At 46.2% G+C, this 19,452-nt stretch overlaps 1 protein-coding gene across 2 annotated transcripts in view; it reads right to left on the bottom strand.

Moving 5' to 3' along the window:
- Nucleotides 1–19,452, bottom strand: part of CEP170B (centrosomal protein 170B) — a 420,899-nt gene that overhangs the window by 122,884 nt on the left and 278,563 nt on the right. The window contains exons 11-13 of one of the 2 annotated variants that reach the window (XM_078660287.1): nt 17,578–17,713; nt 12,816–14,591; nt 7,131–7,377 (exon numbers count right to left, since the gene is read on the bottom strand). In XM_078660287.1, the coding sequence (XP_078516413.1) occupies nt 7,131–7,377; nt 12,816–14,591; nt 17,578–17,713 (2,159 nt within the window). The remainder of the gene's footprint in view (nt 1–7,130; nt 7,378–12,815; nt 14,592–17,577; nt 17,714–19,452) is intronic. The other variant, XM_078660288.1, reaches the window with a different exon arrangement.

Genomic DNA, 19,452 nt, shown 5'->3' with positions numbered 1-19,452 from the left:
AACACCTGCACTACACTCCCGTTGACAAAGGGGAGGAATGCCTTCAGTGCTAGGCGAATCGCCCGCAGCTCCAACATGTTGATATGGAGCCGGGACTCCGCCGGAGACCAGATGCCTCTGATCTCCGCCTCTCCCAAGTGGCCTCCCCAGCCCTGGAGGGACGCGTCCGTCACAACTACGTGCTCCAGTTGGGGAAGGGAGAGGGATCTGCCTCTGACCCAATCGCGGTCCGTAAGCCACCACTGCAACTGTCTCGCAGTGCCCTCAGAGATCAGGACATGGTCGGATAGGTTGCCTTGATGCTGGGCCCACTGAAACTTCAGGTCCCACTGCAGAGCCCGCATCCGCCACCGGGCGTGATGCACCAGAAGGATGCAGGAAGCCATCAGCCCCAGCAGCCGCAGCGTCAACCTGACCGAAACCCGGGATAACGGCTGAAAGATGGGAATCAAAGCCTGTATATCCCGGACCCGCCGTTCCGGAGGATAAACCCGAAACTGCGCCGAGTCGAGAACCGCTCCGATGAAAAGGAGCTTTTGAGAGGGACACAGGTGTCATTTCGGCACATTGATGGAAAACCCCAGCTCGTGCAGGAGGTCTGCCGTCATCTGAAGGTGGTGGACGACTGTCTGGGGCGAGCCCGCCTTCAACAACCAGTCGTCGAGGTAGGGGAAGACTGAAACCCCTAACCGGCGCAGATGAGCTGCGACCACCGCCATCACTTTCGTGAACACCCGTGGGGCGCTGGTAAGGCCGAATGGGAGCACGATAAACTGAAAGTGCTCGTGGCCTACCGTGAACCGCAGGTAACGCCGGTGGGCCGGCAGGACGGGGATGTGAAAATACGCATCCTGCAAGTCCAACGCTACCATCCAGTCTTGTGGGTCTAGAGCAGCCAAGACCTGAGCCAAAGTCAACATCTTGAACTTCTCCTTCCGGAGGAAGCCGTTGACGTTCCGTAGATCCAAGATAGGACGCAGGCCCCCCTTGTCCTTCTTGGGTACCAGAAAGTAGTGGGAGTAGCAACCACACCCTACTTCTGGACCAGGAACGCGCTCGATGGCCCCCTTGGCCAAGAGGGCCGTAACTTCCTCCTGCAGAAGTGTCAAGTGGTCCCCCGACACACGGTGGTTCTGCGGTGGCATGGCTGGAGGAGTGCTCTCGAAGGGGAGGGAGTAGCCCCTTCGGACGAGCTGCAGCACCCACCTGTCCGATGTGATAGTGCGCCAGCGGGAGTGGTGATGGCGAACCCTGCCACCCACTGGCGTCACATGGGCCTGAAAGCTCGGACTAGGAGGATTTGGAGGCTGCTGCGGGGGGAGCTGTGGCCTGACCTCGCCGCTGTCCCCGACCGCCTCCACGGCGGAATCCACGGCCGCCACCGCGTTGAGAAGTGTTCTGCGGTGCGTGGCTGGCAGCACGTGTGGGACCGCCCCTTCCTTGGCCACGAAAGGAGCGAAACGAACCCGTTTGCTGGCGCTGGGTCGAGAGACCCAAGGACTTGGCCGTGACCCTGGAGTCCTTGAAGCGCTCAAGCGCGTTGTCCGCTTTGTCGCCAAACAGGCGACTGCCATCGAACGGCATGTCCATCAAGGCATTTTGGACATCCGTCGAAAAATTGGCGGATCTCAGCCAGGCGTGGCGACGAATCGCCACCGTCGTGGACATCGCTCTGCCCAGCGAGTCGGTCGTATCAAGACCACACCTGATGGAATACCTCGCCGCGTCTCGGCCTTCAACCATAGCCTGGCCGAGCTTGTCCCGTACCTCCTGCGGGCATTGCGGCAGACACTCCGCGACCGTATCCCACAGAAAGTGGGTGTAGCGGCCCAAGAGGCAAGCGGTGTTGCAAGACCGCAGTCCCAGACTCAGGGACGAGAAGACCTTTTTGCCATACTGGTCGTACCTCTTAGATTCCCGGTCGGGCGGGGCCGACGGGAACGCGGATTGGGAAGTCGAGGCCTGGATCACCAGACTCTCAGGGGTGGGATGGGTGGACAGGAACTTAGGGTCGTCCGAACACGGACGGTGGCGCCTGGCAACGTTCCTATCAACAGGCGAACCTGAAGCGGGCCTGGACCACGTGCCCAAAAGAACGTCCGTCAAGGCTTCATTGAACGGCAGCAGAGGCTCCTGTGGGCATGACTGCGGTTTGAAGACCTCGGTGAGGATGTTAGGCTTCACTTTTGCGACGGGGAGCTCAAGGCGCAAGGCCTTGGCAGCCCTCATCAACACCACAGAATAAGCCGCCCCAGCCTCCGACGCCACAGTGGGAGGCGAGACAAAACCAGGGTTAGGAGATTCGTCCAGACCACTGGCATCACCCAAGTCACCTGTCCAGTCCACGTCGTACTGACACTCGCGTGACAGAGGGTCCTCAGACCCCTCCCAACCCTCTCCATAATCTTCATCATCACCATATAGTGATTCAACGATGTAGACCGGCTCCTCGGGGTCAATGGGCCCCATCGGCGGCGGACTCAGCGTCGGACGACGCCGGTCCGACTCCGCGTCCGGAATCGGAGAGGGAATGGGGGTGGGGCCGCCCGGAGCCGGAGCCCCGACGCCGGCCGAAACCGGCATCGGAGTCACGGCGCTGCGCGGAGGCGGCACCACGGGTTGCCCCGATGGAATCGGCGCCGGAGAGGCAGGAGGACCAGCCGGCGTCGACCCTGAAGGGCCCAGCGGCGCCGGGACCGGAGCCGCCGGCGGCGTCGGGGCCGGAGCACCCGACGGCGTCGGGGCAGGAGCACCCGAACCGCTCGGGCCCCCGGACGGGACCACCGGGCCCGCAGGCGCCGTAGGCCCCGTCGGAGGAGACAGCGCCCTCATGGCCATGAGGAACTCCTCTATCTCCTCGCGCGACGCGCCTTGCCCAGGGACCGACGGGTATGGAGCAGGCAGCGTCGGCGACCCACGCGGAGCCGCGGGGGTGGGGCCACCCGAACCCCCCGGCCGCATCGCGCGAGCGTCGGGGGGAGTCGGGGGTGTGATGACGACGCCCCGACTTCTTGTGTCGCTTACCTGAGGAACCGGAGGAATGGTGACGACTTCCGGAGCGCTCGTGGCGGCTCCGCGACCGTTCTCTCGACCGCTCCCTCGACCTCCGCCCGGACCGGGACCGCTCCCGACACGGGGCCGACAGCCGGAGCTCGAGTAGCTTGCGGGACCGCTCCCGTCTAGCCTTACTCGTCAAGGCCCGACAGTCGACGCAGGACTCCACGTCGTGGTCGGCGCCCAGGCACCGGAGGCAGAGTCGATGGTGGTCGGTGACCGACATCAGGCGGTCGCACCCGTCACAATTTTTAAAACCGGGCATCCTACCGGCACCTAAAGAATTAGAGTAATCAAAAAACTTTGGTCAAAAGACCGGAGTACTGCTCTTCGGATCTGCGCTAACTGGCGCGGAAAAAAGAAGAACTGACGTCAGCGCGCGGAGGCGGCGTCTATATACTCCAGCGACGTCATCACGGCGCACGACGCCGACGACGCAGAGCCGCAGGGGACGCCTGCAGACGACGCCTACCGACGCGCAGGGGTACTGCTACGCAAAAGTTTCCGGATCCAGACTGACGCCTGGGGATATTCTACGGTAAGGAATCTAATACTAACCTGTTTCTTTCAGATAGAGTAGTGTAGGGAGAAATTAGCCGCACCTGTGGGTTGGGTTAGCGAGACATGAACTCCAATTAAAGATTTTCTTCAGTCAGAGTTTGGCTGAGATGCCCATTCTGGGACAAAAATATGCCACTCTTCCCAGGAAATTGTCACGGCAGAAGGTCGCAACTTGAACCCCATCGGATGGTGTGTTCCCCCTCTTGCCAGCCCAGAATGTGGAATAAATATGGGAGAGCTGCCAAGAGCACCGCAGATTCATGCCTGAAAACATCTGGAGAGGAAGGACTGCCCTTCTGGCCCCTTGGACTGCACAAGAGAGGACTGCAATCAGAACAACTGCACCTTCTACTGTCTAAAGGTGCCACAACAAAAGGACTTTCCCTGTCTTGAAGTATAAGCAGTGGACTCCATTTGCAGCAACAGGTAGAAAAGAGCTGGAAGAAGCCACCTGAAACATCAACGTCACAGACAACTCCAGCTGAGCAGCTTCACCTGGATTTTAATTGGATTGACCAGACGCATTTTGGGAATTGGAGTTCCAGAACCCAAAGAGGCAAACCAGAGCTTCTAACCCTTTGGCTGGTTCTGTGGAACCCTCTCCTACAACAAAGAACCTTCAGAGAAGAACTTCAGAAAGTTGAAAAAGCTCCAGAGGAAGGCCAGCATCGACCAGGAGAGTCAACTAAGACGTTGAACTGCGAATCACCTGACCGGGCAGGTTTGCCCTGATGAAAGCTCCGGAGCTCCTCGCCATTGATGGCAAAGAAAGACTTCCAGGACTTACCAAGGCATCGCACTGCAGCAGGCCGGAGTCATTGAATTGAAATCTGGATCTAAGGACCCCATCGTGGATGCCCAGAAAAAAGCTCCAAAAAGGGACTATGTCAGAAGGTAAAAACTTTGCCAGGACAAACCAGTCATCGTATTTGACCCGCGCTCCATCGCGGTCGGCCTGCAACTTGGAATTTGGCCCGGTCCAAGGCGACAAAATAGCCGCGATTGTTGCTTTACTCTTTGACACTAGAAAGCCCTTTTCAGGGCTCGCCTGGCGTTGCAGCGCGAAGCGCTGCGGCTAGCGAGCCTTATTGTCGTTGTGAAGGCCTCCCCAAGTGGCACAGACCGGTGCACGAGCAGACACCGGTCTGTGAACGCGCTTCCCAGAAACGGGCGAAGACTGCAGGCGCCACCACTGGCACGAGCCGCAGGGAACGCCAATGTGCACGCTCACGGCGTCACGCTCCTGCCCTCCCACGTCTCTTCGAGCAGGCTGACTTGTTCTTCCCACTCACCCTCCCTCCCTTACACCACTCTCCCCTCACTCAGCCCGGCAAGACAGACTCCCAGCTCCGGGGGTTGCCGGCCCTAGGAGTCTCCCTCGGGCACTTCTTCCAAGAGCAGCGATCCTCCCTGCTTCGAGAAGAGGACCGGACGAGTTTGCATTTACAGCAGGTCAGAGGGAGCGCCCTGCCCCTCCCCCGGCTCCCCGTGCGCCTGTTCTCACCCATCAGGGAACTTCTGATGCCGGGCAGTGTGCGGCGCAGTGCAGAGGAGGTGCAGCATGCAGCGGCGGGCACAGAACAGGCAAAGTCAAGGCAAGTACTCGCTGCACGTGTGGCTGACGGACGGTGTGGGTGCCTGCGCGTGGGGGGGTGGGGGTAGTGGGCTTTACTGTCACCCCATATAGCCCCTAGCTCGTGCGGTACCCCCTCTCCTCCAGGGCCAGGCGGAGAGAAGCCCCCTCCCTCCGGCATGGGGGAGGGGATACTGCAGTCCCTCATGGCCCACTGTGCTCGGTGTAACCTTCACTGCTGCAGAACCCTCTAATGCCTCTCTGGGGGGGCGCGAGGATGCAGGCACCGGACCGTGCCGAAATGTCACATACGTACCCTGATTTAAGAGGGTCAGTCTCATTTGTGGTGAATGTATATTTTGTCTGCTCTGTCCTTATTTATTTCTAAGGCCTCACGTTATATAGTCCAATAGTCCACAAATATGTTCAGAATCATAATTTGCCCCAAAATGTCCTTCAGAATTGCTTGAAAGGGGCGACAGCTCTGGCTTCACTGCACCTCGAAGAGATGAGCAGAAAAGCGACTTGCTCCGTCGCTTTCCTCCTCTCGCCGTCTCATTGGGACAGATGTGGTGATATATACTGAACGTAAAATGTACTGGAGTAAAAGCAGCACCGTGTGACATCACGCGCTGTATCGTGGCAAGGCTCTTCCTGGCCGAGAAAGAGCTGGCTTGGGGAGTCAAAGGGGGTCAATCCCAGTTTCCTTTTCAAAGACCAGTTGTCACTGTCCAATAGGTCTCGCATTTACGCAAGTTGAAGCTATTGGCATTGTAAATGACTGCCTTTTATTTATGTTTTGAAAACGAAAACAAAAATAAAAGGCATTGTTATTTGTAATGTCAATAGCTCAAACTTGCGTAAATGCGAGACCTATTGCATTGCAAATGCTTGTTTTATTTAGACTTTATAAATTCATTTCTCTGGTTCCTATATTGGATATTTGTAGTTTTGGTGTCATTTTAAAGATACAAATATTCTCTATTTTTGTGAATTTGAGTTGGATTTTTATTGTGCCGTGTCTTTTACTTATTTACTGTATTGGGGATAGTAAATGCTTTACACAACTGTTTCCCAAGAGAAGCCTGACTGCTTGTCAATCAAGTTATCACGGCGTGAGCAAGGATTCATTTTTAGGAGACATGGATGCATCAATATCACCAAAGTTATTGCCCAAAGATGCTAAAATATATTAAGGGAGTAAGACAGAGAAAAGGTATACTTTTTGTAAAAATAAAATCCCAATTCAATCTTATTACAGTATGTAAAAGGATATTCTCTGTAAGGATTCACCAAAACACACACCATTGCCCTTACAGGGATTTGTTGGTGATATTTTTGTGGTTGTGTATAGATGACAAATATTTCTCAGAGGCCCTGCCAAACAGATCTCTATCAAACTTGGAAGCCATCCTCAGACATACTGAACTACCACGATTAGTAAAACTCAGCCTTTTTGGTATATTTGCCTATATACCTTGCAGATTCTTTCATGCAGGAAAATGTGGGAGCACAACAAAAACTGAACGCGTCCTCCGTAGCACAAACGATCACAGCTGCCCAGTGGCTGAACTTGCATTTTTAAAAGCTAAAGTACCACATCTAAGTAAACTCTCAAAAACGTAAATATTTACCAAAATACAAACCCTAGTGGGGGAGACAAAGTTCTCTTGGTTTTTCACAGGAAAAGTATGACTAGCCAAATCTCAGTAGAAAAGTGGCAACTGATTAATTTTGACTTATGGAGAAGCTACTAATTTCTATGTGTAAAGTTGAATACGCTTAGATCAATGCCTTTTATTTCTAATTTTGAAGGTCACATTTTCAAAAGTTCCATGCAATTATTCATCAAAAAGCAAGCAGTACTTATCATTGTTAAACTTTGCAGTGTGACTAGAAAAAAACACCCATAATCTGGTATAATATATGTTAAGACACTCACCTTGCAATTTCTGCTATTTCAGCTGTTTGCGCCATCAAGTTTTGATATGCATCAGGTTCATCCTCGTAATCCTCGTACTCTTCTTCACCATTGCGCTTGTGTCGGTGTGACGTGGAGCTGTGCGACCGTGGAGTCTGTGTGGCTGTTGAAGCATGGGAGCGTTTGTGTTTAGGGGCGCTTTGCATAGATCCATATTCCTCATCTGAAGTAGAAGTATAATCTGAACCCTGCTGTCTCCGTCTTGAAGCTTATGCAGTGAATTGGTTTCAGATAGAAAGAAAGAAAAGAATTAAGACTATAAAGAGCAACTAAGAACAGACCCACGGACATGAGGATAGTAGTTTCTGTGTCAGGAATAAGCACTCAAATGGTTGCTAAAATTGCAAGCCTTTAGTTTGAGCAGTTGTGAATGCTCACTTAAAATGTATGCCTTAGCAGCAGAGACACATTTGGCGCATCACTGAAGTACAGCATGGCTTAATTTCCTTGACACAGAAATTCTAGCACTGGAGAAAGACTAAAGTATTTTCCAAGAACCTAGGAATAATTCACAAATTATATATTTCGTTTGGTGGCAAAGCAAATGCTAAGGTATACTAACTGCTTGTTCATTTAAATTCACAAGTCCAAGCTGGCACGGTGGAAGTAAACTGGATATATACATGGACTAAACAAGCCCAAGTTTCAAAAAGGATTAAGTGGATCTTCCAACTGGATCCAAATGGTAGTACAGATTTGCCCAGACAAACACAGAGTACCTTCAAATTACAGAGAACAGAATAAAAAATGTTGAGAATTCTCCTATTACACTCATATAAAGCCATCACATTCAGAAATGGTAAACAAATGGATATGCAATCCGGTCCTTCCTGTTTCAACAATCTACCGCAAGTCAGTTGCCCTCTGTCCTACCACGCAGAAATAATTCTGAGAGTTGATCTATCTTCCCTCACATCCTACAGAAGTATCCTTAATCATTATTTCCACATCACTCGTGTAAGGGTCAAACTCGTGTCAAAATATCTAGGCATTAACTGAGGAGATCATTCGTTTTCTGCCTACTTTAAATTCCATTTTGTTAAGACCTGTTTCACGTATCGGTAGAGGCTATTACTACTGCAACACAACAAATAGGGTAGAAAACTGTGTTGTGCCACACAGTTACATGAGGAATGTAACAATCTTAAGAGGGGTGTGCTCACGCTTAAAAAACATTTTTTCTCATCTTTGACAAAGGAATTTGCACAATTTGGCCGTAATCAAGAATGACAGTGTAATGTTGCAAAACACTCAACCCTGCTTGTGAAGGTGCATACACTATTAAATAAAATGTGCAATTAATACACTCCAAATCAAAACTCGTGTATGTGCCAAGCGTAATCCAAGGGAAATTGATATCTATTAAATGTGGTGCAATGAGTTGTAGCGCTGCTACACAGTTTGCTCCTCGGCCAGCTCCAATGCCTATGCCTGGGGCTGCCGTTTGAAGAAATAAATGGCACAGCAGCTTTGGATGCTGGCTTAAGATTAACACGTCATGGTCACAGCCTGCACAAGCTGTGTTTGCTTAGCAGCCTAAGACATTATGTGGTCTACATGAAAAGCGAAACTCAAGTACACAGGTTGTTGATATACAAACCTGTACAAACGTGAGTTCAAAACAACTGCCCACTTGACTTACTCAGCTTACTCCCTCACCTGGCTTAAGATAACATATAGGCAGCCATTTCAACCTACATATTGAGCTGAAATATGCTCCACTCAAAAGGAAAAGGGTTGCCATCGTATGAGAGCTCAGTTCCCTGACAGTAGGGCCTTTGACCAGAAAGAAAATCTTCAACAAGCTAGTAGGAGGACATCTGACAGTCTCGGTGGAGAAAATGTGTCCTTCAGTCAGTTTCTGAAGGTGTTATTTGCCATCAAAGATGTCTAGTTATAGCCCAATTTCAACACATGCCTTGGGAGGCACATTAGATTTTCCATGGTTGACAGAGGGCAAAATACCTCCTACAACTTAGTAAAATATTCAAAGCCGCCTACTCTGGTAATGAGACCCTATGATAGACTTCTTGGAAACCAGAGTTTTGGAGCTAGGGCATACGTATACAAAGGCTGCTTGTGAAACACTGTAGTACAGTCTGCACATTCTGGATTTAGCAGGCACTTATTCAGCAGACCGGATGGGAACTCTTCGGCGAGTCCAATATGCGGTAGGAAGAGTTTGCAGCTCTAAAACCCACTCAGCCCAGGATCACATGATGTTTATGGGCACTAGCAGTCTGGATACGTCAGGGTGGGGCCAGCAGGCCAAAGAAAGCAGAAGCAACAGATATTGCATCTGCAAAATGCCTTGTGTTGATCAAAATGTGAAGAACAACCCAAAGAAGTCAATGGCTGTAAGGGAATGCCCCAAATCCTCTCTGTAGCTGTGTTGATGACAAAGGATCTTGGACTGTCTAATCTATGCAGTGCCACACAAACTAACAATGAGGACAATTATTCCATAGATACTATTGAATCAGTGAGCCAACTGTCAAATCAATTCCAAATGTCTGAAAAATAAATCAAAGATTCAAGGGTCACCCATCAAAAAGTCAAGGCCTGGAATAATTCAAGCAAAGGAAAACTTCCAGGTCAAACGGTGACATTTACTGTTCTGATTTATTTGAAAATTTGCTAATCTATCACATTTCTGATAAATAAAAATAGAAACAAATACTTTTTTTTTCTTAAAACAGCAACTTGCTCCTTTGGCATGCATACCTTGAACATAAAGTTTGCAGTATGGTTCATTGAAATACTTTCTTCCCTCCGATACCACATACTCATCAACGTGGCATGTGTATGCCGTTGTATTAAAGAATGCTTTGTGTTTGCAAGGGCAAAGCAAATTATTCAATCCAGTTTACAAAGCGCTTAATTTTTATTCTCTGGTTAGAATCAGACAAAAATGTAATAAAACGTTACCTGCCAACAAACGAAATATATCTTTTAATAAAAGGAAAATCAAAGCTAAATTGCTGCAATTAAATGTAATGGAAAATACAAAAAGATAATCTATTTGGTTTAGAAGAAGCTTAGTGGTTAGCAGAGAGAGACTCGATAGAACCTTAGAACGGACAGGCTCTATTCTTAGACACCAGAAGCTATGTTAGTATACCACAACCTTTGCCAAGCACTGCCAGCCAAAGACCAATTCACCTGAAACCAGAGCTGGGCAATCACTGTTTTTTTTATTTGCACTTCTGTTGTCCCGTGTGGGTGACTCATGATATATAACATCCTTGTGAGCTCTTTGCACGCAAATTATCATAACATCACTAACCACATGCCAACCCCAAACAAGCACAGAATGGTAGGTCTACAGTAAATCAATAAGGCGGCAAGTGCATGCTTAGTGTGCTATAGTAGGTGAGGGTACCAAAACAATGTGGTTACTGTAGGGGATAGGGTAAATCCTGCAACCATCTTATACTGTATTAATGATACTACCAGCATATATAATGCAAAAAGCAAAAACACAAGAACAAAATAGCTCAATTTGCTTCTCTTGCTTTTCTACCTCCACCACATGCATGTAACATAAAACATGCTTAATAATTTAAACAAGTAAATGACAAATGGATGCTGAACGTCAATTCAATGATGAAAACAAGGGTTAATAACGTTGTTGGGAGTTTGGAAGATGCCTCTCTTCTCCTTCAACAATGCTATTAAGTAGCATATCACGTGTATGTTTTACGCCTTCACAATTTTTCATGCGAGTTAGTTATAAATACAATTCTTTAAACCTAATCTGAGCACAAGAGGCAAATCCGTATACGGAGATAAATCATATACATTAATCATTATATTCTCAAGGCACTTGAGCTCTAATCTACTGTAGCAATGATATGCCTTAAAATTGCTGTAATAAATGAGCTAATTTGTGCTTATTAGTACACATGATCCAAATAGTGTGTTATTGGACCACATTTGCTTTCACAACCCTGGCATAAACATTACAAACATAAAAGAGTATCAGAGTGAGCACTGTGGCACCCCATAAATTGCCAAAGTTCTAGCTCAAAGGAGACACAACTACTATCACATAGGTTGCAAAAAATAATGTCAAATGAGTGTTCTTTAAATACCTAGTGTACCTCTCTTTAAACAAATCCAAGTAATCATTTAAGTGGCTCCCAGAAAGGTGGCTCCCAGATATATGGCACAGAGGCAAACCCACATCTGCAACTGGAGAGAAACTCTGCAAGTCACCATCTCCAAATTCTCTGTTTGAAGAGAACAGGAATGGGCTCAGCTCTGATGGTGGGAATGTTTTTTTGAACCTGGTTCCAAGAGCCACTCTGGCTCTAGCACGATGTCAAGAGATGAAAATGTTTGACACAGACAGGCAACACATTAGAGTAGACTCTCTTTCTAAAAGAAAGCAGTGGAGACCACTATGTATTCTGATAAGGACATCACTCAAGAATGAACGAATGAATCAATTGGTTGTTGTGAGCACACTGAGAAACCAACACGTCTGGCAAACTCAGATCCGATTATAAGCATGGTTAGAAAGAGCCCTCAGAAAGTTAGGATTGCTGCAAAAAGTGTAGGAAAATCCCAGACACTTAAGCACAGGGGTATACAATCTGCGTTGTCTACAGATAAGAACTGTGCAAAAAACGCTCTTGGTAGATTACAGCAATGGTTCTTGAAGTCAACATAACAAGTCATGAAACCCAAGAATTTGTTCCACATTTCGGTCTTCGCATCTAAGTCTCTATCATCAAGACAGTAAGGCTCAATCAGTACAGTCAAGTACAGAACCGAGAGGTTAGGCCTGTCCTCTCCTTTATCAACTGCATGTGGTGAAAGAATCTGTGTAAGAACTGCAGTCACTGGAACAAGGTTGTCAAAGGTGCAACAGTAAAATAGTAATGTGCTGGGCCAGCAATGTCAACATCATAAGACCAAGCCTTTTGGAGCTGAGACAGAGTGGGATTGAAAGGGAGGATGGCAATCTAAGATTGCCAAGCACAACAAACCTGAAGAAATACATATAAGAATGATAGACATTCAATTAAAATCACTTCTGAAGGTGTTGAAGATGTCATCAGATAGCCTGGCCAAAATAGCAAGTCGAAGGGACTAGCATTTTTCTAAAACTAAGCAACTAAATAAAGTGGTGCTCCCTACATTTCAACTCCTGAAGCACTTTGAACTCTGTGGGTACCATCATGACAAAGAGGTTCTGCCAATGCAAGAGGCAGGGGAGAGGGGACCCTTCACATCTACTATATTCCAGCTGATGGGGTCACACTCCTCAAAAGCTCTTCCGTGTAAAATACTAATGAATAGGCTTGAGCAATGCAGTATAGAGTATTTATGAAACCAAATGCAAAATCCAGAAGTCCACTTTAACAGCAGAAAAAACTACAAGTTGCTTATGTCCTCAAGAACTTTGGCAGTGTCCGTGATCCATATAATAGACAAGGGAAGGAAAAAGAGCAAAAAAAGGAGTGCAAAGGGACAAAATGAACATTTCACAGCAAGGTGCATGCACAGTGGAATTCCAAAACGTGTTTCACTGGCCTAGGCATATTAACTGCACTGCATAACATCACAAACACTTAACACATTTGTTTCTTCAAAAGCTTTTCATGAATTTCCATTTTATAAATATATATTGGCACCTACCTGAAGAGGAAGAATATCTGACACTACCAGGACGAGCCCTGCTTAGTGGCTGCTTGAGGGTTGGTGGTACAGTTTTTCTGGTAGTGGGTTTCACCTCCGCCATAATTGGTTTTCTAATGGAAGAACTTGACTCAATGCTGCGCCCTGAAAAACCTGATCGGGGCACTGCATTTTCTGAATCACTTGGTGTAGTAAACGAACCGGTTCGTTTCCTTGGCATCGCAAGTATATCAAGTCTGGAGGGTTTTTTAGCATCTGCTGACTGCCTGGAAGAAGCAGAATTCGAGACAGAAACCTCAGTGTTCAACAATAATTTTTCTGCATCTGCACACTCATTGTCGGATGCTTCTCCCAACCGAGCACGACGGAGCTTAGATGCTCTTGTGGGTCGTGGTGTTGAAAGACTGTTGGATCGAGTAAGAACTTGCTGAACCTTTTGCGCACTTGAAGCACTCCTAGATGAATCCTCTCTAGTGGACTGGGAAAATGGTTTTCTTCTAGAAACAGACCTGGAGACAGGATGTTCATAATCCGAAGAGGTAGCATCGTTGCCAATAATATAAGGAAGACTTGTATTCCTATCTTCATCAGTGAAATCTAGAGACCCACGAGTTCCAGTGCTACGTTTCATTTGGAAACGTTTAGTCCCCTCTCCTCTGTTTCCAGATTCAGAAGGAACAGCCCTACGTTTTTCCGATAGTCGGTCACGAGCACTTGGTGTGGTACATTGATCTTTTATAGATGGCGTGGAAGAGGACTTCTCTTTCTGCAAACTGCTCACAACTCTCCGCGTTTGAGCATGACTTGGGGCATTCTTGCTACTAACCAAACTGACTGTACTTGCAGTGTCCACATCAGAGTCTCCAGACAAAGAGTCTTCTTGCTGAATGTTTTCAGAACTGTCAAGACGATGGGACTGGGAACGTATTTTAGCTTCCAAAGCAGCCAAAGCAGTTTCAGTTTCCTTAAGTATTAATTGAGTTTCTTGATTATAATCCAGGTAGCTTGACTTAGTTGCTTCCAAATCTTTAAGCAAAGGATGTGTCGATATATGTGGAAGTTTGTTATGAGGAACACTGCTACTTGATTTATCTTTGGTAAAACTTTCTTGCCTCACAAACGAAGTGTCTTTTGTTGCTACATTTTCTCTCTCTTGAGGAAGGCTCTGATGAAGCGAAATAGTCAATTTCCCTACTGTGCTAACAACTGTTCCATTACATTCCTGGGATATCTGCTTTCCATTCGTTTTTATGTGATAGTCATGATCATTGGACTGTTTGTCCATTTGGCAGCGAGACATATTGACGGGGGCCTTCAAGGGACCACCCATTTCACCATTTTCTGCTTCTATATAAAAAGAAGTTCCCTTTGGCTTGCTAACTGTTTTTGATCCTCTTTGAACAGCCTGTGTTAGTCTTTCAGATTTCAGCTCTTTCCCCAGATTAATATCTTCGTCAGCTACTTCACCGATTTCTTCGGCTCTCTTGACTTTTTCACTGCTGAACCCATCATCAGATTTGCTTGAATCACTAAGACTATCAGGATCCAAGTCCTCCTGAACAATTAATCTGGAACCAGACTCTTTCTCATGTTGCCTTCCAATATTTCTTCCATAGAGATCTGAATATGAATCTGGGCCAGCTAAAAGAACAGGAGTTGGGCTTTCTGACTTCTCACTAGGTGGTAGCTGGGGAAGAAGTCGTCTAGTTCGTGATGGCAATACTAAATCAGCATCTCCAGAAATTGATTTATTGACAACTCCACCTTCAGCGAAATCTTTAAAAATAACAACAGATTAAGGTATTTACCAGTAGAGAGGATCACATCATACTAGATCTATTACACTGATCAATACTAAATTAAATGAATATACAACCATAGACACATGTGCAAACAGTTACACAGTGGGAACCATACCAATATAGACACAATGTAAACGAAATGAGATTTTGGAAGTACCTCTTTAACATTTCATCAACTCATGAGATAATTTGCATTTACTTAAAACACATTTACACGCAATGTCCACTTGCCCAGATTATAACAATGTGCCATAATTGTGTTGGAACACAGCACAAATGAAGCTTCTCTACAATCAACTGCAGCACAACTATTGTGATTTAACAGAATGCAAACTACATATAATTTGCACAAGTCACTGCCAACCTTCATACAAAAATGATGCTACTATTTAAGGAAAATAACCAAAATAAACACTATTTTAATAGAACAAAACATTACTTTTGAATGCTCATTATGGTCTAACAAAGCCAATTCATTTTACTCATGTAAAATTCGGCCGTCCCACTCCCGAATGCATAACTCATTGGTGAGCTGGTCAGAAAGTTTTACATATCAAGGTATAAATTCAAATTACAACTTTTAAAATGTAAACTTGTGACTGAAAGATACAATTGTTGCTCCAGGGAGGAAGATCTTGGTAGTCAACCTTTCTCTCTCAATTGGCATGCTAAATCCATATACTTCACCTGCCCCATCTGCCAGGCTCTCATTTCAGGACTGGGCATAGAGCCCCTTTTAGTTGTCCCACCAGTATATTATATTAATATCTATCTATATCTATATAGCTATACATATATAATTGCCATTCACATTTTGCTTACGCTGCAACCACAGTATACAACATGGGGCAATGCCCAATTCATAAGTAACAAAAAATGGGAATAGAGAGGCTATATTGAATGGAGGGATAGAAAATAATTAAGAGTTCAGCGCACATTACAATGAACCAACACACCCTAATTTATACTGACGGAGGGAATTGTGAGAGTAAGATATTCAGTGCTGAATTGGAGCTAGGTCCTCTTGTTCACAGTGTATGCATAAAAAAGGACACAAACCCTAACAAACCCTCACTCACACAGGGTGACATTTTTTCATCATAAAGTTACTCCCTTAAAGGAACATGTTGAAGAGGCGCCTTTGCCAGGCTCTTTTGCTACCCAGCTCATCCTGTGAGTGGTTCCAGTGTCCCTATGCTGGGCATAGTTGGACAGAAGTTTCAAAAGTGTGTAGAGGTAGCACTCCCTAGATTTCTGTACGCGTTACAGAATACTCCATTCCCTGTCCCCCCGACCTATTTCGGAACGATCAATGCGGAGGTAACAACGCTGCTCTGGGACGGGAAGACACCTCGCATAGCACTTCAAAAACTTTCTAGAAGTTGCTATGACGGCAGGATTGCTCTACCGGATATTAAAGCATACTATTGGGCTTCCCAATTAGTCGAGATTAATTATTGGTTACATGTCCCCCAGGAAGACCCGGCGGTCAGGCTGGACAGACATCTTCTAGCACCGGCAGGAATTATGAGTGCCTTATACAATAAAAAGAAGAGGCAAAATATCACAGGACCGACACTACACACAATACGTATATGGTTTGAGGCACAGCGAGCTCTTGGATGGGAGGGGGTGGTCACGTAGGCCATGCCACTGTGGGATACAAAGAAACTTGGGATGCTGGGCAACACTAGGGGGTTCCATAACTGGGACTTAATAGAAATATTGATGGTTGTAGACCTGTGGTAGAAAGGTGGGATGGTCACTTTCGCTCATTTGCAGGCAACATATGGGCTAGCGGAGACAGAGAGGTTCCGCTATATGCAGATTAAACATGCGCTGCAGTCCCTACTACCCCCGGACAGGAATCCGGAGGACTCCCCTCAACTGGAGGATAGACTCCTGACCAATCACCTTCAGAAAAGAGCAATTTCACTAACATACAAGAAAATAGTAAACAATAGACGAGACCCTAAAGGCCAAGTGGGAGCTCGAGGTGGGGGACATCGACGAGGCGGAGTGGAGGGAGGCGTTTGCATCCCCTAAAGAAGCTGCTATACCATCAAGGCTTCGATTAGTGCAGCGAAAAATTCTGCACGCACATACTATACTAGGGCACTCCTACACCAGATAGGGAGGGCTGACACGCCGCACTGTCTCAGGGAGTGTGGGGAGGCGGGAACGTTCTTCCATACCATCTGGAGCTGCCCCAAGATAGTGGGCTACTGGATGGCAGTAATGAGGACACTCTCCCAGGTTACGAGAATCACTGTGTTGGCAAGTCCGAGATGCTGCCTGCTTAACATATGGGACCCAACAGACTTGAACACGACGGCCCAGGATTGGGTGACGTTAGGAATGACGGTAGCGAAAAGGATTGTCGCGCAACGCTGGGGTTCTAGGATTTGCCCCAGGCTCGCTCAGTGGTGCAGATATGGATCTGTCTATGGTTGCAGAAAGATCGGTCTACATGCATCGGGGTTGCCTGAAAAAACGGGAGATGGTCTGGGGGGATGGAACACCTACCGAGGAGGCATATGTGAACGCCCGCAGCCTGAGGACTCTGATTCAGACGCAAGTATTTGAACAAAATATGCTGTATGACCTCCTGCAATATGTCCCCGTGGGTTGGAGAGGGTTAAGAAGGGGGGAGTATAGAAGTGATAATTCCTGTAAACTGTAAAAGACGATGTGCGACTCTGGTAGTAACGTGTTTACAAGCTATACAAAGTCTGTTGTCGCTGGAATGCTCTACAATCTGTTTCAATAGAAATTGTTTTAAAAAACAAAAAGTGTGTAGAGGTGTATACAAACACTGGTAAATGTATTTATAGATAAAAGACTAACATATGCTGTGAGACACTTTTTCAAGAAAGCTTTAACAATTTCCTTTTATTATCAGCCTCCTGGTTAATTTAAGATGAACAAAATAAATGTGCAATGATTTATGAGACACTTACCTTCAGATGGTAGGCTCTGCTGTTCAACATCAAACAAAATACTAGCTGGCCCAGAGTCTGTGTAACTATCAGCAAGACTTGCCCAACGAGACACCCATTTTTGGCCTCCTTGTGCTGCAGGACCCACAGGAAGAGTCTGTAAACAAAACAGTCTGTTATGGTGGGATACGTGAACATCAAATAGAAATTATAAACACATTATCCTACTGTCACACTTAATCAACTCAATGTTTCCTTTATTTCAAACAAAATTTTAACAGGTCTAATAGGAATGGAAGATGGGATTCTGAATTGAGAGTCTCTACTGTTTAGAAATTTACAGCAAAATGTTTTACGTGCTGTACGTAATTCTAATCCCAGAGCTAAGTATTTTTAGGCAATACTTTGAATTTTGAAAAAGTGCTTTTTGCTCTAATGCAAACATATTTTGTAGCCTGCTATACACTTGAATAAAAACATTTGAAATCAAAAGTATTTTTCAGATCTGTAGCAAAACAAGCACCCCTTGTGGCACTGCTGATGCCCCAGTTCCGAATTTATCAGTGAAGAGGTCAGAGAGGAAACAGGAGGAAGGCTCCATTGTCTTTTTTGCTCCGCATTGTCTGAAAGAGGATAGTTATGTGAGTAACCATCTGGGTTCAGAGATGAAAATGGGTTTCAAAGTAGCTCATTTGGCTCCAGGGGTCCAGTTGTAAACACACTGCCACAGCAAGTGCTAGAAATGTAGATTATGTGAAAAGCAAGTAACCTGTGTAGTAACTCAACCTTTTTGGAATTCAGGGAGTCCAAGTCTATAACAAAATAACCAAAAACTGCTTAAAAGGAAAACCCTGGCCTGCGTCTGATGCTATCAGCGTGGCTCGGATAGAACGGGTGCCCATGAAACCCTTACATTTGCTCAAACCTTTACCTATACTATGCTATGCAGCTAAAGATACTACAGGGATGCAGTCTGTGTGCTGGTGCAAAGAAGGAGTTTAAGGACGTGGATTAAGTAAGCATTAGTGGTACATAGGCACAATGTTTCCAAACCTCTTCCATTCACATTCGTTGCGGACAGACTGCCAAGAAATGGATAATGGTAGACCACAAGGGTAAGATTAAAACAAGGTTAAAACGGATTGGTTCAATAGTCATGAATATTAGCTCTTGAATGGTTATTATGAGTAATGGCTGCAAGTAAAATACAAGACTTTAATTCAAATCTTCACAGAAGCATGCTTCTTGAGATGAGCAGAAGATGCTCACTATAATAACTTTCACACTGGTAGTTCTTAATCCACTGGAGAGCAGAGAAGCAATGTTAATTTTTAGCCAGCTGTAAATCCACAATCAAACGCTACCTCTCCTCCTCTGCTCCCCATCATGCACAATCACTTCTACATGCCAAAGTGTCATGCCCCGACAAGAAGTGGAGGTGGCCTTTTAGACATGTCAGTGGGAGGCAGGTCGGATGTCCGGAGGAAACCTACTTCTCCTTCCTGGAAACAGAATACATTTCCCTATATGCCTGATATTTCAAAGTTGCCCAAAATAAAGAAAACATTCTTCTTTAAAGCATTCCTATCTAATGCACATTTTCGCTTCTTTCACAGAACAGACACTAATTCAATTAAACTGGATAATTTAGAGGTAACAGTAACTAAAATTCTTTATTTAACTGAAGAGGCTTTGTAGAGATGCATGGCCTACATAGGTATATGTTACAGAGTCCTAACATAGGCATTAGTGAGGAATGTATTTATATCCAGGTAACATCTCAGCAAAAGCAGAACAAGCACCAGACTTTCCAGAGGAGGATTTGTAAGTCTTTTAATGAATGTTTCTGCAAAAGAAATAATTCAGTGGATGGCGGACTGCAGAAGTCGCCAACCC

Source organism: Lissotriton helveticus, chromosome 9 (assembly GCF_964261635.1).
Source record: "Lissotriton helveticus chromosome 9, aLisHel1.1, whole genome shotgun sequence".
Lineage (NCBI taxonomy): Eukaryota > Metazoa > Chordata > Amphibia > Caudata > Salamandridae > Lissotriton > Lissotriton helveticus.
This window is presented reverse-complemented; position numbering and strand designations above follow the sequence as displayed.